Source organism: Oryctolagus cuniculus, chromosome 10, assembly GCF_964237555.1.
Source record: "Oryctolagus cuniculus chromosome 10, mOryCun1.1, whole genome shotgun sequence".
Lineage (NCBI taxonomy): Eukaryota > Metazoa > Chordata > Mammalia > Lagomorpha > Leporidae > Oryctolagus > Oryctolagus cuniculus.
Window position 1 is genome coordinate 56727237 of NC_091441.1, and position 22153 is coordinate 56749389.

Genomic DNA, 22153 nt, shown 5'->3' on the forward strand with positions numbered 1-22153 from the left:
CCACCCCACCCCGAGTGTCTTGGCTTTTATGCCTGAAATACTCTCATGGGCTTTTCAGCCGGATCCGCATTCCTTAAGGGCTGATTCTGAGGCCAGAGTGCTGTTTAGGACATCTGCCATTCTATGGGTCTGCTGTGTATCTCACTTCCCATGTTGGATCGTTCTTTCCCTTTTTTATTCTATCAGCTAGTATTTGCAGACACTACTCTTGTTTATGTGATCCCTTTGTCTCTTAGTCCTATCATTATGATCAATTGTGAGCAGAAATTGATCACTGGGACTTGGTACATGCCACCTTGATGGGATTGAATTCGAATCCCCTGGTATGTTTCTAACTCTACCGTTTGAGATAAGTCAGCTTGAGCATGTCTCGAATTGCACATCTCTTCCCTCTCTTATTCCCACTCTTATATTTAACAGCTATCATTTTTCAGTTAAGTTTCAGCACTTAAGAAGAATTGTGTATTGATTACAGTATTCAACCAAAAGTATTAAGTAGAACAAACAAACAAAAAATACTAAGAGGGATAACATATTAAGTTGCTCATCAACAGTCAGGGTGAGGGCTGATCAAGTCACCATTTCTCATAGTGTTCATTTCACTTTAACAGGTTTCCTTTTTGGTGCTCAGTTAGTTGTTACCTATCAGGGAGAACAAGTGGTATTTGTCCCTTTGGGATTGGCTTATTTCACTCAGCATAATGTTTTCCAAATTCCTAACAGGGATCACTTTTCAGTTAAAATTTAAACACCTAAGAATAATTGTGTGTTAATTACAGAGTTCAACCAATGGTACTAGAACAAAAAAAATACTAAAATGGATAAAGTATTACATTGTAAATCAACCGTTAGGACGTGAGATCCCCGTGGAAAGAACAGGTCATCAAAGAAGGAGGTACCTTTCTCTGAAGGGAGGAGAGAACTTCCACTTTGACCATGGCCTTGTCTAAATATGATTAGAGTCGGTGAACTCAGGGGGCTTCCATAGCCTTGGCAGCTAATGACAAGAGCCTAGGGTGATTACTGATGCCATAAACAAGAGTGTCAATTTGTTAAGTCAACAACAGGAGTCACTGTGTACTTACTCCTCATGTAGGATCTTTGGCCTTAGTGTGCTGTACATTGAGATTTAATGCTATAACTAGTACTCAAACAGTATTTTTCACTTTATGTTTCTGTGTGGGAGCAAACTGTTGAAATCTTTCCTTAATGTATGCTAAACTGATCTTCTGTATATAAAGAGAATCAAAAATGAATCTTGATGTGAATGGAAGGGGAGAGGGAGTGGGAAAGGGGAGGGTTGCATGTGGGAGGGACGTTATTCGGGGGGGAAGCCATTGTAACCCATAAGCTGTACTTTGGAAATTTATATTCATTAAATAAAAGTTAAAAAAAAGGAAAAAAAGATTTATTTATTTATTTGAAAGGCAAAGTCAGATAGAGGGAGAGACATAGAGAGAGAGGTCTTCCATTTGCTGGTTCACTCCCAAGATGGCCACAATGGTCGGAACTGGCCGATCTGGAGCCAGGAGCCAGGAGCTTCTTCCGGGTCTCCCATGCAGGTGCAGGGGCCCAAGGACTTGTGCCATAAAGTGCTGTTTTTCTGAGGCGCACTAGCAGGGATCTGAAGTGGAGCATCTGGGACTTGAACTGGTGTCCATATGGGATGCTGGCACTGCCCAGCCCCCTTGTAGTAGGTTCTTAGGGCATGCAGAAACTATTGAATGGAGACTTTACAGTTTAGGATTTCTGTTGGCCAGATGAGGAGGGGGTGATACACTAAGTAACAAACTGTAGGTAGTTCACCATCCAAAAACCTGGTGTTTGACCACACTGTACAGACCTAGATTAACTTAAAAATTAAATAATTTAAAAGGAAAAGAGAGACAGACTGATCTCCCATCTGCTGGCTCCCTCCCCAAATGCCTGCAACTGCCTGGGCTGGGCCAGGCTAAAGTGGGAGCTGGGAACTCAACCCAGGTTTTCCACATGTGTAGCAGGGACCAAACTACCTGAGTAATCACCATCACCTTCCAGGCTTTGAGCTGGAATTGGGAGTGGGGCAGGAACTTGAACCCTGGCACTCGGACACGGGATACAGGTATCTCAAGCAGCATCATAACTGCTGCTCCAAACACCAGCCCCTGAATTAATTTTTGGAGGAAATGCCAGCCCCTAAATTAACTTTTTTGGGGTTCCTCCTATACATGAATTTCAAAAATTTTTACAACAAAATAAACATATATTCTTCAATCTTTAGGCTTTGCTTACTTCAAAGATTTGCTCCTTAGATGACCTTGCAATATATTTTTCAAGACATATATTATAGAAATATAGTACTGAACATTTGCACAATGGATAATAAGGCTACTCACAGCCTGCTACTTTAGCTGCACGCTACAAAACCCCTTTATAAGTTTTTAGCGTGTGACGTAGAATAGCTGTCATGCATTGCATGCTAAGTGTACCAAGTGTCCTCTATACATTTGGTTTCGAACCAATGATGTGCATACTACTACCTCCATTTTACAGATGAAGAAAGCGAGGCTCAGCGGTACCACCCAGCTTCGATTCAAATCACGTCTAGTATATAAGCACTAATTAAATATACTGAAAAACCGCAATGCTCACTAAATTTTAGTCTCCTCAATAAATTTCCCAAGTCCCCTCTCTTCTACTTGGTACATTAACAACAAGAAAACAAGCCACCGCTTCAAAAAATAAAAGGAAGTAAATCAGTTTTTTCAGAAAAACACAGCCTACAATTACCAGGCTCCCTCTCCACCTGCTGAGGAGGTGGGGGCGGCACCAAGACCACGCGGCCCCAGCACGCGCGGGGCGTGGCGTGGCGGGGCGTGGCAGGCACCCAGTGCGCAGGCGCGCACCTGCTCGGGGCGCTCGGGCCGCGTGCTGGCCCGCGCCTCCTCCTCCCTGCTCCTGCCGCGCTCTCGCCCCGCCTGCTCCTGCCGCGCCTTCCCCGCCCTTCCTCTCGCCACCCTCCAGGCCCCGCCTCCAGCCCGCGCGCAGCCTCCACCTCGTAGTCACCCTCTAACTCCTGCGGAGCGCTGCGTGCTGCTGCGTCATCGCCAGTGGCCGGTTTGAATGAGACGCCTCGTCGCAGCGCCGCCACCGCCGCCGCCGCCGCCGCCGCACCTCTGCCTCGGCCGCCCTTAGAGTCTGCTCGTCCGTCTCCCTTCGCCGCCCTTGCCAGGCCCGGCTCTCCTGCACCGCCGCCTTTTCCCCGCTCCGCCATGCCACTCTACTCTGGTAAGCATTTCGCCCCGCGCCTGCCCTCCGGCTCGACGCTAGGCCTCCGCGTAGGCCTGGCCTTGCTGAGGCGCGCTCGGGGCGCGGGCCAGGGTGGGTCAGGGTGGGGTGTGCGGGGTGGCCGTGGCGCGGAGTCGACCTTGACACCTTTCCTTTCCCTTCCTGGGTCGGAGGCCTACCGGCGTGGGAGCGCTTTCGCCCGGGCTAGCGGATGGTTGGGGTGGGAGCGGGAGTGGACAAGGGAAGCGGCTCGGAGTCGTGACTCTGCAGAATAGTTTCTGTCGCTGCCCTCGTGGGCTGGGAATGGTGAGGGTGTATGTCCTGGGAGGCCAGGGGTCGAGCTGGAGGTGCGGTGCGATCCGTTTGGGCTGCACTGTGGAGACTTGGAAGGGAGCGCGGAGGGTTGGGGGGACCAGGGTTGCGAGGTTTGCCTTCATCTCTCTCGAGATGGCCCTAGGAGAGCTGTCCTTCGTCCTCGGCTTACTCCTTGCTACCCCTATGTAGCAGTTTCAATTCTGTCCCGTGGCGGGTTGCAAACCTCACTTTGGGCTTCGTTTTCGTTTTATCATCATTGCATTGGACTCCTGTATCCGCAGCTTAGTGTTAGCTTTGGGAGGTAGAGGAATACACAGACATTCTGGCGGGCGTCATTGCTTTTTGATTGGCGTTTGACAGGATTCATTTACTTTATGGCAACCTGAGGTATTGGTGAGGGGTCACATTTTTTTCTGAGTTACGGAACCTGAAATGTGTGTGGTGGCTCCAGTTGGCTAAGATGGATGATTCATTGACCACCTTCTGACTCTTCACTCTGTCTTAATTTCTGTATTGAATATTCTGCGTTTTCAAAGAATGATATGAATCAAAAAGAAGGTGCATTCTTGATGGACTCGAATCTCGAATTTGATGCTTTAATGATGATTACCTAAGTAAGTTAGTATGCTAATACTTAAACACATGGTAGATTCCCACAAAGACAACAAAACCAGCCCCTTAAGACATCCCACCACTCACCAAAGCTCTGTCTTAAAAAATTGAGTTTTTATTTTATGTTTTTAAAGATTTTGTTTATTTATTTGAGAAACAGGCCCCAAATGGCTGCAGAGGCCAGAGCTGGGCCTATCCAAAGCCAGGAGCTTCTTCAGGTCTCCCATGTGGGTGCAGGGGTACAAACACTTGGTCCATCTTTCAGCTGCTTTCCCAGGCCATAGCAGAGAGCTGGATTGGAAGAGGAGCAGCTGGGACATGAACCAGCGCCCATGTCGGATGTTGGTGCTGCAAGTGGAGGCTTAGCCTACTACACCACAGTGCTAGCCTTGAGTTGTTTTATTTTTGAAAATTTTTATTTGAGGGGCTGGTGCTGTGGCTTAGTGGGTAAATCCATCGCCTCTAGTGCTGGCATCCCATATGGGTACTGGTTCGAGACGCAGCTGCCCCACTTCCCATCCCGCTCTCTGCTATGGCCTGGGAAAGCAGCAGAAGATGGCCCAAGTCCTTGGGCCCCTGCACCCACAAGAGAGACCGAGAAGAAGCACCTGGCTCCTGGCTTCAGATTGGCGCAGCTCTGGCTCTGGCCATTGTGACCAACTGGGGAGTGAACCAGCAGATGGAAGACCTCTCTCTGTGTCTCTCCTTCTCTCTCTGTGTAACTCTGACTTTCAAGTAAATAAATAAACCTTTAAAATTTTTTTTTATTTGAAAGAGAGATCCGTTGGTTCATTCTGCAAATGACTGAAACAGCCTAGTTTTTGGCCAGGCCAAAGCCAGGGGACTAGAACTCAGTATGGGTCTCCCACATGGGCAGCAAGGACCCAACTACTTGAGCCATCACTTGCTGCCTCCCAGGAAATGAATTGACAGGAAACTGAAATCAGGAGCCAGCCTGGGACTTGAACCCAGGCCCCTTTATAAGGGAAGTGGGTGACCCATGCAGCATCTTAAACGCTATGCTAAATGCATATCTGAGTTCATTTTATCAGATCTTTTCCTCATCTCCAAAATGAAGGAATTGAAGTAGCTTTCCAAGGTCCCTTCCTTTGACATCTCCGTATTGAGAATGTTTATTTTCAGGATCAGCAAAAAGCCCTGTATTAAAATTAAAAGAAATTTTAGGTATCACTTTGTAAGTTTGAGTAAAAAATTAAGTATCTAGATTCTTTAATAGTTGAGGGTAAGTACAGTAAAAATTATTGAACACTTACAACAGTGTGTTTGGCAGAGAGGTAGAGTTTTGTTTTAGTCTTCATTATAATCCTGTGATAACTGATAAGTTTAATTTTTTATGGATAAGCAGAAAGTTTAAGTAGCTTGCCCTTTATGCCACATCTACATTTAGGTAGATTCTTCTCTTTCATTTCAGAATATGGTTTGTCTCAGCTGGCCTTTAGCTTGTCTGTGATTATAGTTGTGCCCCCTTTAAAGCCATTTTCTCTGCTGCAGCTAGAGTGATCCAGTGGCCTTTGTTTGTTTGTTTATTTATTTATTTATTTATTTTGACAGAGTGGACAGTGAGAGAGAGACAGAGAGAAAGGTCTTCCTTTTTCCGTTGGTTCATCCCCCAAGTGGCTGCTATGGCCAGCGCGCTGCGCTGATCCGAAGCCAGGAGCCAGGTGCTTCTCCTGGTCTCCCATGCGGGTGCAGGGCCCAAGCACTTGGGCCATCCTCCACTGCACTCCCGGGCCACAGCAGAGAGCTGGACTGGAAGAGGAGCAACCGGGACAGAATCCGGCACCCCGACCAGGACTAGAACCCGGTGTGCTGGCACCGCAGGCGGAGGATTAGCCTATCGAGCCACGGCGCTGGCCCCAAAGTGGCCTTTGTAAAGACTGTTAAAGGATTATACCTTGCCTACAAAACAAAGCCTGTATGTATGAAAGCACTTCAAAAAGTTTGTGGGAAAATGGAATTAAAAGAGAAGTTTAGTGGAAAAACATTTTTTGAGTAGTTTTTTTCATGACATGTTTTCCATGATTTTTTTTTTTAAATTTTTTTTTTTTTTAATTTTTTGACAGGCAGAGTGGACAGTGAGAGAGACAGAGAGAAAGGTCTTCCTTTGCCGTTGGTTCACCCTCCAATGGCCGCCTTGGCCAGCGCGCTGCGGCCGGCGCACCGCGCTGATCCGATGGCAGGAGCCAGGAGCCAGGTGCTTCTCCTGGTCTCCCATGCGGGTGCAGGGCCCAAGCACCTGGGCCATCCTCCACTGCACTCCCTGGCCACAGCAGAGAGCTGGCCTGGAAGAGGGGCAACCGGGACAGAATCCGGCGCCCCAACCGGGACTAGAACCCGGTGTGCCGGCGCCGCTAGGCGGAGGATTAGCGTAGTGAGCCGCGGCGCCGGCCCTCCATGATTTTTCTGAAGATCTCTCATGTGCATGGATTTTAGAGTTTGTTGCACCAACATAAACTTCTAAAATTCCATTTTCCACAAACATTTTGAAGTTCTCTTGTATGTTTTATCATAACTTGTTTTCTTTGACTTGGTTCATAGCCAGGTACCAGTTTTCACCTGCTTTTCTTTTTCTTTTTTTTAAGGTTGGTTTATTTATTTGAGAGGTAGAGTTACAGACAGAAGGAGAGACAGAGACAAAGGTCTTCCATCTGCTGGTTCACTCCCAAATGGCTGCAGTGGCCAGAGCTGGGTTGATCCGAAGACAGGAACCGAGAGCTTCTTCTGGGTCTCCCATGACGGTGCAGGGGCCCAAGCACCTGGGCCATTCCCAACTGTCTTCTCTGGTCATAAGCAGAGATCTGGATTGGAAGAGGAGTAGTTGGGATTTTAGCTGGCACTTGCAAGGGATGCCGGCACAGGCTTAGCCTACTATGCCACAGCACCAGGCCCTCTTCTTCTGCTTTTCTTTCACTTTGGAAATTACTTCCGTCTCAGAACACACCATGCTGCTTTATGCCATCGGATGTTTCTCTTGTCTTCTTTTCCAGGAACACTTTCATTCTCTGATTTATACTTTTCTTTGTGATTCAACCCAAAATTGTTATAATTCAAAAGTTAACACTTCTCCGGGAAATCCTTCACTACTCATCAAGCATTCCTCTGTTCTTCTGTAGCCTGTAAAAAACACATATTGCTATTTGTTTTAACTTTTATTCTCCATTTCTCACTTACTAGACCTTAAGTTTACCAGGCATCCCCTGATGCTTGATACTGTGTCTTTAAATGAATGCTCAGCACATTCATTGAACTGGTGATGGAATCAGGATTCGGAGTTGGGGTCATTTTTTCAGGTTCTGATTTCAGAAGTTGGAAATAAGACAATTAATTAATGTTTAGATTCTTACCTTAAAGATAGATGATCTAAACTTTTCAGTGGGAACAAGGTATATCTTTGAATTTTATTTGTTTTGTTTAATGTATTCCAAAGGAGGTTAATTGAATTATTTTATTTTGTTAAAACATGCAATAAAATTGACTCTTTAAGCCATTTTAAGTGAGAAGTTTTGTGGTATTAAGTATATTCACATGGTTGTATAACCATCATTATGATCTACTTCCAGAACTTTTTTATGTTCCGTGATGTAGGTATATCTTTGAATTCTTAATATATTTGAGCACTTCTAGTGGAGGGACAACTTTCTCAGTTCTGCTATACCTACCTTCCAGAAATCTGTGTTCTTTAACCTCTTATAAATGTGTTTTATTCTCTCAAAGATTATTTTTCTTCTCTTCAGTTATCTGATGTTCTTCTCCCTCTACCCTTCTATTGATTTAAGTGATTCTTTAATTAAACACATAGTGAAGGTTATGAACCTCATTATTATAGGAATTCAATGTGATCATCATATTTTGCAAAGGTTGTTGGACAGGAATTCAGAAGACTTCAGTTTTTACGAACCATTTTTGTGATATTGGGCAAACCAGTCAACCTATGTTAATTCACTTATTTATCAGGTGAAAAGTTTGATTAGATCTAGTAAAATTTTATAAGAGGCCTGTTGTGTTCATGTTACTCTTGTAGGTGTTGAGGGCGTGGAAAATGAAGGACTCATTTAATTGGTAACCCTTTAAGGATCTTTTAAATATGAAGTCTTGTTATTTTGTAAATGAAAAAAACTGTGATTTTGTTTGCAGTTACTGTAAAGTGGGGAAAGGAGAAATTTGGAGGTGTAGAATTGAATACTGATGAACCGCCCATGGTGTTCAAGGCTCAGCTTTTTGCACTAACTGGTGTCCAGCCAGCCAGACAGAGAGTTATGGTGAAAGGAGGAACATTGAAGGTAAAATTTAGTCTACATTTTCATGACTTATTATTATTGTGTAGTTAGAGGAAATATTTAACACCAGAAATTGTGTTTAGTGTTCATGTAGCATTTGAAGTATTTTTTATATGCTGAGAATATGCTTGTATGTGCCACAGGGTTAAAACTTTTATTCACGTTGGTGTAAGGGAAAAATGTTGGCATCCATCTCAAAACACTATTTTATGAAAATATCATTTAAAATTTTATTTACATTTTAAAAAATTTATTTGAAAGACCAAGAGAGACAAAGACAAACAAGCCCTTCGTCTGCTGGTTCACTCCCCAAATGTTTGCAACAGCCACAGCTGAGCCAGGCTGAAAATAGGAACCTGGAACTTAGTCTGGGTCTCCCATGTGGGCGGCAGGAACCCAACTACCTGAACCATTACCTGCTACTTCTCAAGGTATGCCCCAACAGGAAACTGGAATTAGAAGTGGAGCCATAACTCAAACCCCGGTGCTCTGATACTCATGTGGACATTCTAAACAGCATTTTAAGCACTATACCAAATATGGAAGTCTCTTTATAATTATCCATATTGTTTCACTTTTTTTCCTATGAGGATATATTGAATGTATTAAATGTTTTAGATTAGTATAAAATCTATTTTATTTCCTGAGAAATAACTATTACGGTGCTGGGTAAAAATTTTTTTAAAGGTTTATTTGGGGCCAGTGCTGTGGCACAGTGGGTTAATGCCCTGGCCTGAGGCGCCAGCATCCCATATGGGCGCTGGTTCAAGTTCTGGCTGCTCCACTTCCGATCCAGCTCTCTGCTGTGGCCTGGGAAAGCAGTAGAAGATGGCCCAAGTTCTTGGGCCCCTGCACCTGCATGGGAGACACAGAAGAAGCTCCTGGCTGTGGATTGGCGCAGCTCCAGCTGTTATGGCCAATTGGGGAGTGAACCAGCAGATGGAAAACCTTTCTCTCTCTCTCTCTCTGCCTCTCCTCCTCTCTCTCTGTAACTCTGACGTTTCTTTTTAAAAGATTTATTTATTTGTTTGAAAGAGTTACAGAGAGAGAGGGGGGAGAGACAGAGATCTTCCATCCACTAGTTCAATCCCCAGATGGCTGCAATGGCTAGCACTGGGCCAGGCAGAAACTAGGGAGCCATCTTCCGCTGCTTTTTCCAGCCATTAGCAGGGAACCTGATGAGAAGTGGAGCAGTTGATACACAAATTGGTGCCCATATAGGATGTCGGCATTGCAGGTTGTGGCTTTTCCCACTATGCCACAATTCCAGCCCCCAATGCTGGAAAATTTTATTTCTTAAAATATGCAACTATATGGATAATTTTTTTTATTTGTAAACAAAGCAAAACAAAACTGGGGCAGCAGGTTAAGTTGCCACCTGTGACATTGACATTCCATATGGCTGCCGGTTCAAGTCCTGGCTGCTCCACTTCCAATCTAGCTCCCTGCTACTGTGCCTGGGAAAGCAGTGAAAAATGGCTCAAGTGCTTGGGCCCCTGTATCCTGTGGGAGACCTAGAAAAGGTTTCTGATTCCTGGCTGCTAGCTTTGGCCTGGCCCAGGTCTGACAGTTGTAGACACTTGCAGAGTGAACCAGTGGATGGAAGATTTTCTCCCTCCCTCCCTCTTTCCCTCCCTCCCTCCTCTTTCTCTCTCTCTCTTTCACTATGCTTTTCAAATAAATACATTTTATTTAAAAAACCAGGAGAGGGAAGGTAATTTTGCTTCAAGTTTGTTTGGAATGATCACACTGACTATACTTAAGTGTCTAAGCTTACCAATTTCATTGATAAAGGCCAGAAAAAATAATAGAGATATTTTTCTACGATTGTGATATGCAAGTCCACGTTAAAAAAAAGTACTTTATTTAAGGGCTGAATGTGAAATGCTAAAAGAGCTGTGGTTAACTTTAGAGATAAGTACTGTCTGCTGTACAGTGAAACAGATGTTGGTGAAAAACTTTCTGCACATTGCTGTCTGAGCCTTTGGAGTTTAGTGAACTTCAAAATCTAGCTTGTGCTAAGCCATGTAGTAGTGGTATATTATGGAGAATTAAAGAAAAATTTTAATTAAATTGACTGTAACTACCAATAACTACCATTTGAATATTTGTGCCAGGCTTTTTATTTATTTTGTTTTAATTCTCAACTGTGTATTTTCCATTTTTTTCCTCTAAATATTTGTTTGTTTATTTGAAAGAGAGAGAGTGAGAAACAGATCTTGCATCCACATCCACTGGTTTACTCCCCAAGTGGCTACAGTGGCCAGGTTGAGCCAGACTGAAGCCAGGAGTCAAGAGCTTGATCTCGATCTCTCATGGGGGTAGCAGGGGCCCAACCACTTGGGCCATTTTCACTGCCTTTGCAGGCCATTAGCAGGGAATTGGATTGGAAATGGAGCAGCCAGGACTTGAACGGCATCCGTATGCGATGCTGGTGTCGCAGGCAGTGGCTTTATCTGCTGTACCACAATGCCAGCCCCCATTGTTATTATTTTAAACATTTATTTGTTCATTTATTCAAAAGGCAGCATGAGAGGAGGGAGGGTGAGAAATCTTCCTTCTTCTGATTCACTTGGCAAATGCCGGAAAGAATTGGGGCTGGGCCAGTCTGAACTCGGTCTGGGTCTCCCACTTTGGTGGCAGGAGCTCAAGTACTTGGGACCACCATCTGCTGCTTTCCCAGGTTCATTAGCAGGGAGCTATATCAGAATTAGAGTAGCTGAGACTTGAACTGGCACTCAGATATGGATATAGATACCCCAAGCAATGGCTTAACCCACTGTCCCACAACGCCATCCCTATGATATCCAGGTTTTATGAATGAGGAAATTGAATGTCAGAGAGTAACACAGTGAGGCACCAAGAGAGCATGGGATTTACAAATCAAGCAGATCTGAGTGCCATTCCCAACTTTGTGTGACCTCTGCTAAGTCATCTGAGGGAGCATTTTATATTTACATTTCCTTGTGATTAGAGTGGTGTCAATCCTATGATTAGCGTCTCTAAACTGAGAAGGCTTTTAGGAAGTTCATGTTCTACTTTAAAGCAGGGTATCCAAAGAGATAACTAGTGCACCAATGAGGGGAGACAGATATATTGAGCACCTATGCCTTCTGTGAAATGAAAATAGTTCTGTGGACCTGACTTTATCCTGTGAAGGTAAAGAGCTTAGCTGCAGTTAGTTCAAATATCTGCTGGGCCCAGCATTGTGGTGTAGCAGGTAAAGTTGCTGCCTACGATGCTGGCATCCCATTTTGGTTTGATTCCCAGCTGCTCTGCTTCCAATCTAGCTTCCTGCTAATGCACTTGGGAGAGCAGTGGAGGATGACCCAAGTGATTGGGCTCCTGCCACCTACACGAGAGACTCAGAAGAACCTCCTGGCTCCTGGCTTCAGCCTGGCCCAGACCTGGCTGTTGTGGCCATTTTGGGGAGTGAACCAGTGAATGGAAGATCTCTAACTCTGGCTCCCTGTCTCTTGTCTCTCTCTGTAACTCTTGACTTTCAAATAAATAAAAAAAATCTTTAAAACAGAATGTGTTATATGATCAGGACATAAAAACAATTTTTTTTTTTTTGCGAACACATTGAAGTGGAAGCATTTGTTAATTGCTTTGCTAATTGGGACTTGAGAAGCATTTGTGGACATGCAAGTATTAAGAGTTTGCCTTGGGTGGGCTGGTTTGCTGTCCTGGTATAATTTGTAATAGCACTTGCATTCTCAAGAGTTTCCTTGTTTGGATGATAAATCAGGTAGAGTCATCCTAATTAAGTAGATCTAATTTCACAGGTTACTTTTTTAAATTGTCTTAAGCTAATGAATTAGCTCTGCTAGTTCCAAACATAAAAAAATTAGTATATGTCATTTGTCATCTGTGAAGTGCTTTTTAGTACTTGCTAAAAGTGTTTTTAATACTTAACTATTTTTTAGTGCTTGGTGCTACTGATTTTATTGTCTGAGACTGTGTTACCATATTCAGTTTAAGCAGTTGTTAGGCTTCTTGACTTTAGGGCTATATGTGCTTAACAAAAAACTGTTTTTGATCATAATGATTGTAAATTAAATCAAAATACAGAATAAATTTCTATTTTGAAATAGCTTAATTATTAGATTTTGTTGAGCTTGTACAGGGATGGTTAAATATATTGTTTTTTGTTTGTCTTTGAAATAGGATGATGACTGGGGAAACATCAAAATAAAAAATGTAAGTATTATGGACAATTATTTAGCAGTAACCTATTAACTAAATCAAAATAAATTCCAGATGCCCTTCTTTTTGAATGTGATCCTGTTCTAGCATCATCTGCTGAAAATGCTTTTTCCATAACTTGTTTCTTTCACTGATATAGTTGATTTAAGTTAATACTAGTACCACAAATCTTGATTACTAAAGCTTTATAATGTCTTTAAGATAGTATAAGTTCTTCAACTTTTTTATGAATACTTTAACTCTTCTCATTCACTTAAAATTTTAGAATAGCCTGTTGGTTTCTATTTGGTTGGAGATTACACTGAATCTGTGGCTCAGTTTTGGGAGAATGAGCACCATTACAGTACTGAGTACTAAAATCCTTAAGTATGATGTACTATTTCATTTATTGAGCTCTTTATTTTCTCTTAGCAGAGTTGTAGTTTTCTAGTATGAAAAAGTTAGATTCTCAGTGTTTCTTCTATTTAAAAAACTTTTGCTGTTTATAGGTTCATGGCTAGATTATAAAAGCACATGGAATTTTTCTTATTTTCATCTTGTGGCCTTGCAATTGATTCACTAAATAGTTGCACATAATTTTTGGGTGGATTCCATTTAGTTTTATATGTATATAAGCATTTTATTTACAAATAATGACAATTTTATTTCTTTTTTTTTTTAATTTATTTACTTAACAGATAGAGTTAGTGAGAGAGAGAGACAGAGAGAAAGGTCTTCTTTCCATTGGTTCACCCCCCAAAATGGCCGCTATGGCTGGAGCTACGCTGGTCTGAAGCCAGGAGCCAGGTGCTTCCTCCTGGTCTCCCATGCAGGTGCAGGAGCCCAAGTACTTGGGCCATCCTCCACTGCCCTCCCGGGCCACAGCAGAGAGCTGGCCTGGAAGAGGAGCAACCGGGACTAGTACCTGGCGCCCCAACTGGGACTAGAACCCGGAGTGCCAGTGCCGCAGGCAGAGGATTAGCCAAGTGAACCACGGTGCCTGCCCCGACAATTTTATTTCTTCTCAACTTTTATGATTTCTAATTTTTTAAAGTTTTTTTTTTTTTTTTTTTTTTTTTTTTTGTGACAGGCAGAGTGGACAGTGAGAGAGAGAGAGACAGAGAGAAAGGTCTTCCTTTGCCGTTGGTTCACCCTCCAATGGCCGCCGCGGCCGGCGCGCTGCGGCCGGCGCACCGCACCGATCCAATGGCAGGAGCCAGGAGCCAGGTGCTTTTTCCTGGTCTCCCATGGGGTGCAGGGCCCAAGCACCTGGGCCATCCTCCACTGCACTCCCGGGCCACAGCAGAGAGCTGGCCTGGAAGAGGGGCAACCGGGACAGAATCCGGCGCCCCGACCGGGACTAGAACCCGGTGTGCCGGCGCCGCTAGGCGGAGGATTAGCCTAGTGAGCCGCGGTGCCGGCCTAATTTTTTAAAGTTTTATTGAGGTATTTTGATAAACAGATGACTTGTAATTTGTGTTGTTAGGCCCTCTAATGCAGTGTTAAAGAATGGTAAGAGTGGATGTCATGTTTTTTCCTAGTTTACTGAGATTTAAAATTATGAATGACTGCTCAATTTTGTTTTGTGCTTTTTGTGCTTCTTGTTAAAATGATCATATTTTTCTCTCTTGTTATGGTAATGTGTTTAGTATCAGTCATTCAATATATATATTTTAATGGTTAAACTTTACATTTTGGGATGGGCAGTTCTCAGATTTCTTCATCTTGTGACCTCCTTCTGTGCTTAGAAATTATGATTGACCCTGAAGAGTTTTGTATATGTGGGCCTGATTTATCAGTGTCTACCACATAAGAAATCAGAACATTTTTATTTAAAAACTTTAACAAGTACATTATATTAATTAAATTTTTCTGGGCAAAATTAAATTTAGTAAAAAGACTGGCATTTTCCTACATTTTTTATTAGATCTTTATCTAAATAGGAAATAGTTGAATTTTCATGCTTCTGTTTTCAGCCTGTTGCAGTGTGTTCTTTGGGTTGAATGATATGAAGGCCTTATTATTTTTTTTTTTTTAAAGATTGATTTTGTGTTTTTGAACAGCAGAGTTAGAGGGAAAAAGAGAGAGGGAGAGAGAGAGAGAGAGAGAGAGAGAGAGAAAGAGATACAGAGATCTTCTACAGATATCTTTTCTGGTTTGCTCTCCAAATGGCTGCAACAACCAAATCTGAGCTGGGCAGAAGCTGAAAGTCAGGAACTCCATTCTGGTCTCCCACATGAATGGTAGTGGCACAGGTGCTTGGCCCGTCATCCGTTGCCTTCCCAGATGCATTAGCAGAAAGCTGGATTGGAAGCAGAGCAGCCATTACTTGATCTGGTACTCCAGTATGGGATGCTGGGATCACAAGCAGTGGCTTAACAGGCTGTTCCCCAACGCCAGCCCCTGTGAAGGAAATCTGACCTCGCCTAGTTATATAGATTTTTTCAAAAAAATTGTGAAAAACTTATTTTATAGTGCGCCAAAGCTCAACACATGGTATTTTAGTTTCCTTGTAGGGATAGAATCTGAAACTGTATCGGTGATCTTGTGTACATTTAAATTTATTGTTTTGTGCTTAGAAGGAGTCTCATACCCATGTTTGATTTTGTATTAATCATTCATTTTTTTTGTATTGGTGATTCAGGTTAGTTTCCTGCATTATTTAGATCTTACATGTATTGGTGCATTTCATTATACAGTGTGAAAAAGTTGCATTCATTAGTATCACTACTGACCTCAACAGAAATATCTTTACTGGAAAGCTGCATAATGACAAAGTTTCTAACTTTTACTTTAAAGTTCTAAATATTTTCAGTTGTTTTCTTTGAAGTGACTTGCCACTGTTTTTATTTTTAATAAAATGTTGGCTAATTGCCTATCTAAAAAAGCATGATTTGTCAGTTATTATAAGTAAAAATAATTTTCTGTTAACAGAATTATCTAGTTCAGTTTGCAGTACAGACATTTGCACAAGTGCTTAAACAAGACAATTTTCATTCTCTGGTTTGCAGCAAAAGTGTTTCATCACTTCTGCTCAGTCCGTAATTTAGAATCTCTAAAGAAATGTATTTGAGAGGCTGATATTGTGGAACATTTAAGTTGTGGCTTATGATGCTGGCACCCCATATGTGAGTGCCAGTTCAATTCCCTTTGCTTGCTTCTGATCTAATTTTTTGCTTGGGTCCCTATCCCCCATGTGGGAGATGTGGCAGGAGTTCCTGGTTTCTACTTTGGCCTGCCCCAGCTCTGACTGTTAGTGTATCACTAGGCATGTTGTTGAGACTGAAACCAGGAGGCAGGAACTCCATCGAGGCGTCCCACATGGGTTTTGGGGGCCCAGGCTTTTGGGCCATCCTCTGCTGCTTTCTCAGGAAACAGCAATGGTAATTGAATTGGTCCTCCAATAAGGGATGCCAGTCTGCTGTGCCACAACGCTGGTCCCCTGTGTTTTTGCTTGTTTGTTCATTTTTGGATGTCTCTTTCTACTTTTTAACTATGTTGAATAAACTCCTGGAAAACTTCATTTTTGTAGATAAATACTAAATAGCTAGGAATGAAATTAATTGGTCATAATGGTAAGCTTAAGTTAACTTTATAAGAAACTGCCAAACAATTTGCAGAGTGGTTATACCACTCACTTTACATTCCAGTGAGCAGTAATTGAGAGATCTAATTATTCTATATCATCACCAGCATTCATGGGAATTTAGTGATACTTGTTTTAATTTGCATTTCTCTAATTGCTAATGCTGAATGTTATTTCATGAGTTTATTGGGCACTTGTTTATCTTACTATCTATTCAAATTTTGTACCCCTTATAATTTTTATTTATTTGAAAGAAAAAATGACAATGAGAATCTGCTGGTTCAACAGCTGGTGCTGAGTCAGGCTGAAGCCAGGAGCCAAGAACTTAATCTGAGTCTCCCATGTGGGTGGCAGGGACCCAACTCCTTGAAGCATCCATCACCTGCTGCTTCTCAAGTTGTGCATTAATAGAATGCTGGAATCAGGAGCCATGCTGGGACATAAACTTAGGCACTAAGATTTGGGATACAGGTATCCCAGGTGACATCCACACTGGTACACTGAACCCTGACCCTGAGCCAGTGTTTTTGTCGGGTTATTTGTTTTTTTTTTAACTAAGTTTTGAATATTCTTTTCACTGGGTACAAAAAAGTCCATTTGTGAGGTGTCTGTGCTGTGGATATTTTCTCTTAATCTGTTGTATTTTAGTGTTTATAATTTTGTTAAAAGTTTTCCATGTTTTTTTAAATATCAAATTTTCTTTTATGGTTTATACTAATTTGTATGAAGTCTTTGCCCATGTCATGGTCACAGGAGACTTTTTTGTGTTCTTTGTGTTTTAGGTTTTATTATTTTTTATTTTTTTAAAGATTTATTTATTTATTTGAAAGTCAGAAGTTACACAGAGAGAGGAGAGGCAGAGAGAGAGAGAGGCATCTTCCATCCGATGGAACACTCCCCAGATGGCCACAGTGGCTGGAGCTGTGCCGATCCAAAGCCAGCAGCCAGGAGCTTCCTCCAGGACCCCACGCGGGTGCAGGGCCCAAGGACTTGGGTCATCTTCTACTGCTTTCCCAGGCCATAGCAGAGAGCTGGATTGGAAGTGGAGCAGCCGGGTCTCGAACCGGTGTCCATATGGGATGCTGGTGCTTCAGGCCAGGGCATTAACTCGCTGAGCAACAGCGCTGGCCCTGTGTTTTAGCTTTTATATGTAGATTTATCATCTGTTTAGAGTAAATTCTTAAGTTTGTTGTGAAGAAATGATTCAGGTGTGTAAATACCATTTGTTGAAAAGACTTTTCCAATTGTACCTCAGCACCCTCATTGAAACGCAGGTGATTGTACACATGTTGGGCTGTTTTGGATTCCCATCCATTGATTTGTCCGAAGATACTTAAAATAATTTGTGAAATATGGATTAGGACAGGTTCAGTGGTGGGTGTTTAGTGCAGTGGTTAAGCTGGTGACTAGGAATCCCATATTACAGTGCTTGGGTTCGAATCTCACTGATGCTCCTGATTGTATCTTCCTGCTAATGTGAACCTTGGGAGGAAGAAGGTAAAGGTTCAAGTAGTTGTGCGCCTGCTACCCATACGGGAGAACTGGATCGGGTTTCAGGATCCTGGCTTTGGCTCTAGGTAGAGACTGTTGTGGTCATTTGGGGAGTGAACCATCAAAGAGATGATCTCTTTCTCTTCTCTGTTTCTCTTTTTGTCTCTCTGCCTTTCAAACAAAGAAACAGCCAAAAAATAAATACATAAAGTGAATAAAAAGTTAGGGGCTGGCATTGTGGCACAGTGGATTAACTTGTCGGTTGTGATGCCAGCATCCCATATTGGAGTGCTGGTTTGAACCCCAGCTGCTCTGTTTCCATTCCAGCTCCCTGCTAATGTACCTGGGAAAGCAGTGGAAGATGGCTTAAGTACTTGGACCCCTGCCACCACTCATGTGGGAGACTTGGATGTAATTTTGGGCTTCTGGCTTCACCTGGACCAGTCCTGCTGTGGTGGCCATTTGGGGAATGAGTCAGTAGATGGATGTGCTCTCTCTGTTACTCTGCCTTTTAAATAAATAAGTCTAAATTTTTTTTTCTTTTTTTTTTTTTTTTAATGAAATCTATGCATCTGAGTGGTCCTCAGAAAGTTTATGGAAAATATATATTATGAAAAAATTATGCATGGGCATGAAATTTTTTGTACTAAAATAAGCTCGTGTTCTGATTCTGTTTTTGTGAACTTTATGAAGTACCTTGATATATGTATGTTTGCACCAATGTGCACTCTCCACTGTCATTGTTAATCAGGCTGTGAAATCCAGTAGTATAAGTCCTCCAGTGTTTTTTCTTTCTTTTTTTTTTTTAATAGATTTTATTTATTTAATTGAAAGGCAGAGTTTCAGAGTTGGGGAGAGATAGAAAGGTCTTCCATCTGCTGGTTCACTCCCCAAATGGCCACAACAGCAGGAGCTGGGCTGATCTAAAGCCAGGAGCCAGGAGCTTCTTCTGGTCTCCCACACTGGTGCAGGAGCCCAAGCATTGGGCCATCTTCCACTGCCTTCCCAGGTCGTATCAGAGCTGGGTTGGAAGAACAGCAGCTGGGACTAGAACTGGTTCCTATATGGGGTGCTGGCACTATAGAGAGAGGTGCAGTACCACAGTACCAGTTCCCAGTGGGAATACTTTTAAAAAACACTTTTTATTTGAATGACAGAGACGTGGAGAGACCTTTTGTTTGCTGGTTTACTCCCCAGTTGCCTGCTATAGCCAAAGCTGGGCCAGGCTGAAGCCAGGAGCCAATCATGGGTAGCAGGCACCCAAGTACTTGAGCCATCATTTGTTACCTCCTTGGGTGCCTAAACATTAGTAAGAAGTCGAATTGTTTGAACTGTAACCAGGCACTCTAATACATGGGATGCGGTGTCCCAAGTGGTATGACCTTAATCACTACCACACACTTGCCCTGGTGGCAATACTTAGAAGTTAGTATCTTTGGGCTTGGTGCTGTGGCATAGTGGGTAAAGCTGCTGCCTGCAGTGCCAGCATCCCATATGGGCTCCGGTTCAAGTCTCGGCTGATCCACTTCTGATCCAGCTTTCTGCTATGGCCTGGAAAAGCAGTAGAAGATGGCCCAAGTCTTTGGGCTCCCACGGTTACTTGGCAGACCTGGAAGAAGCTCTTGGCTCTTGGCTTCAGATCGGCACAGTTTTGGCAATTGCAGCCATCTGGGGTGTGAACCAACAGATGGAAGACCTCTCTTTCCCCTTCTGCCTCTGCCTCTCTCTAACTCTGCCTTTCACACAGTGGTGGCTTATCCTGCTACTCTACAGTGCAGCTCCTGTCTTTTTTCCTGTCTAACTGCCTTTCAAGTAAAATAAATATTTAAAACTAAGAGACTAAGGTAATATTCATTCAGTATTCAATATAACTATTTGCTTAATGTGTATAATTATAAAATTGAGTATTTTGAAATAATTGATGTGTTTGGTGTGTTTTCCAATAATGGAGATTTCAGTTCTCTGAAAATATGTGCAGATGGAAATCATTGTTAAACAGTAAGCATTCAGAGGAAGAATTTTATCAGTGATGGATTTATTAATGGAGAAGTGATGCCACTAAATATTCATGAGTAATTCCCTTGCCACTATTGTAGACATCAATTTTTTTTTTTTTATTTGACAGGTAGAGTTACGGACAGTGAGAGAGAGAAAGGTCTTCCTTCCATTGGTTCACTCTGTAGACATCAATTTTTATAGCACTGTTTAGTTTTTCCTCCCAGCTATGTTTAGATATAGTTTTCATACAATTAAATTAATGTATTATAATGTGTAATTCAAATTTTATATGACTATAATTTTATATAGTCATGTAACCACCACAATGAGGATTTAGTAGTTTTATCACTCTCTGTGTTCCTTTGTAAACAGGTGACCTCTTAGCCCCAAGCAGCCAACCCGATATTTTAAAAGTTTTTCAAAAAAAATTTAGTGATTTCATTTATTTATTTATTTATTTGGAAGAGTTACAGAGAAGTAGAGGCAGAGAGAGAGAGCGATGTCTTCCATCTGTTGGTTTGCTTCCCAAATGGCCGCAACAGCCAGGGCTGGGCCGATCTGAAACCAGGAGCCAGGAGCTTCTTCTGGATCTCCCACATGAGTGCAAGGGGCCCAAGGGCTGGGCCCATCCTCTAATGCTTTCGTAGGCCATCGCAGAGAGCCGAATCAGAAGTGAAGCAGCCAAGACTCGAATTGGCACCCATATGGGATTCTGGCACTATAGGCAGTGGCTTTACCTGCTATGCCACAGTGTCAGCCTCTGATTTATAGATTTCGTAGCCTTCATTGCAATTCGATTTTTTTAAAAATAGAGATTTATTTATTTATTTGAAAGGCAGAGTTAGAGGGAGAGACAGAGAGAGAGGTCTTCCATCTGCAGTTCACTCTTCAAATGGCCACAATGACCAGGGCTGGGCCTTGCTGAAGCCAGGAGCCAGGAGTTTCTTCCGGTTTTCCCATGTGAGCACAGGGGTTCAAGTACTTGGGCCATATTTTGCTGCTTTCCCAGGTGTATTAGCGTGGAGCTGGATCAGACGTGGAACAGCTGGCAGCTTTACCCACTGTGCCACAGCGCTAGCCCCTGCAATTTGATTTTAAAACACTATGATTACCTCTGAAAGAAACCCATTTAAAATCACTTTTTCCCACCTCTAGCCCTGTATAACCACTCCTTTTTGTATAGATTTGTGTTTTTTTGGGTGCAAATATAGTCATGGAGTGTATGTTCTTTTGTGTCTCTTTCATTAGACATAACTATTATCAATTCTCAAGATTTTTACGAAATTCCTTTTTTTAAAACAGGGAATGACTATACTGATGATGGGGTCAGCAGATGCTCTTCCTGAAGAACCCTCAGCTAAAACTGTCTTCGTAGAAGACATGACAGAAGAACAGTTAGCATCTGCCGTAAGACATACCATGTTTTATGTTTGAAAAACATTGTAGAAGTAGCAGCTAAATGTTTTGTAGATTTAATCACCGGCCCATGTGTTTTGTCGTTAGTTGTTCTTGAAATTAACTTGAGCAAGTTCTTCCATAGTCAGATATCTAATTCATAAAATTAGGTTTTGTGAATTTTTTTTTTTTTTTTTGCTGTGGTGCACTTGCATTATTTTTGCTTTCCTAGCTTCCAAGTGAATTTATTTACATTTAACATTAAACATAAGATTGTAATTGAGAGCTATTAAAAGCCTCAAAGCTATGAGATGTTAAAGACTATAATGAATCTTAATTTACAAATGAGGGTTGTTGTATTGTGTGCAGGGCTCCAGGCAAGTCTTATTGCAGATTCTTTCCTCCACTTGTGAAAGAATTCAAAGGTGGAGGCATAAAAGTGGACAGGAAAGCAGGATCTATTTAGAGCAAAGCAGAAGTTAAAAATTCAAAAGCTAAATCAAACCAGTTAGAACAAGCATGAACAAACAGCCATAATCAAAATGGCTCCAAAGAAAAACCCCTCACCAAAGAAGAACTTCTAACATGGAAAAAGCCTTCAAAAAAAGAATGTTTCTCTGTCTACCAGCAAGATTAGGCCTCCTATTTATATCAACCAGAGGCACTGGGGATGATATCTGGAGTGGAGCCTAATTGAATACTCAAAAGAGGGCAGAGTTTGGGGTAAGGCTTGAGAATTTCCATGCCCTTTCTGGAAATATCCATAGTATCATGGCCTCAGATACATAATGGGGATGAAAGGCCCCCACCATGGTAATTTTATTATTTCATTGTAATGACCTAAAGGTCATGGGAGGATGGGATACATCCTGCAACCATATTGGATATTTCTAGCTAGTGATGGTTCTACATTTGCAGCTTTGTGCATCTTGCAGTTTCTTCTAAACTGAAAAGGTAAGGGCCTTGGTGGTGCATGGGAAATAGGCGAAAGAGGGAGGCTTGG

The 22153-nt window shown here is 42.4% G+C and overlaps 1 protein-coding gene across 1 annotated transcript in view; it reads left to right on the forward strand.

The window, feature by feature from the left end:
* The first annotated feature begins 3149 nt into the window (after nucleotides 1–3149).
* The window catches only part of USP14 (ubiquitin specific peptidase 14), a 53509-nt gene continuing 34505 nt past the window's right edge, over nucleotides 3150–22153 (forward strand). The window contains 4 exon segments of the mRNA NM_001082257.1: nucleotides 3150–3267; nucleotides 8350–8495; nucleotides 12663–12695; nucleotides 21058–21162. Coding sequence (NP_001075726.1) covers nucleotides 3252–3267; nucleotides 8350–8495; nucleotides 12663–12695; nucleotides 21058–21162 — 300 coding nt within the window. The 5' untranslated portion in view covers nucleotides 3150–3251.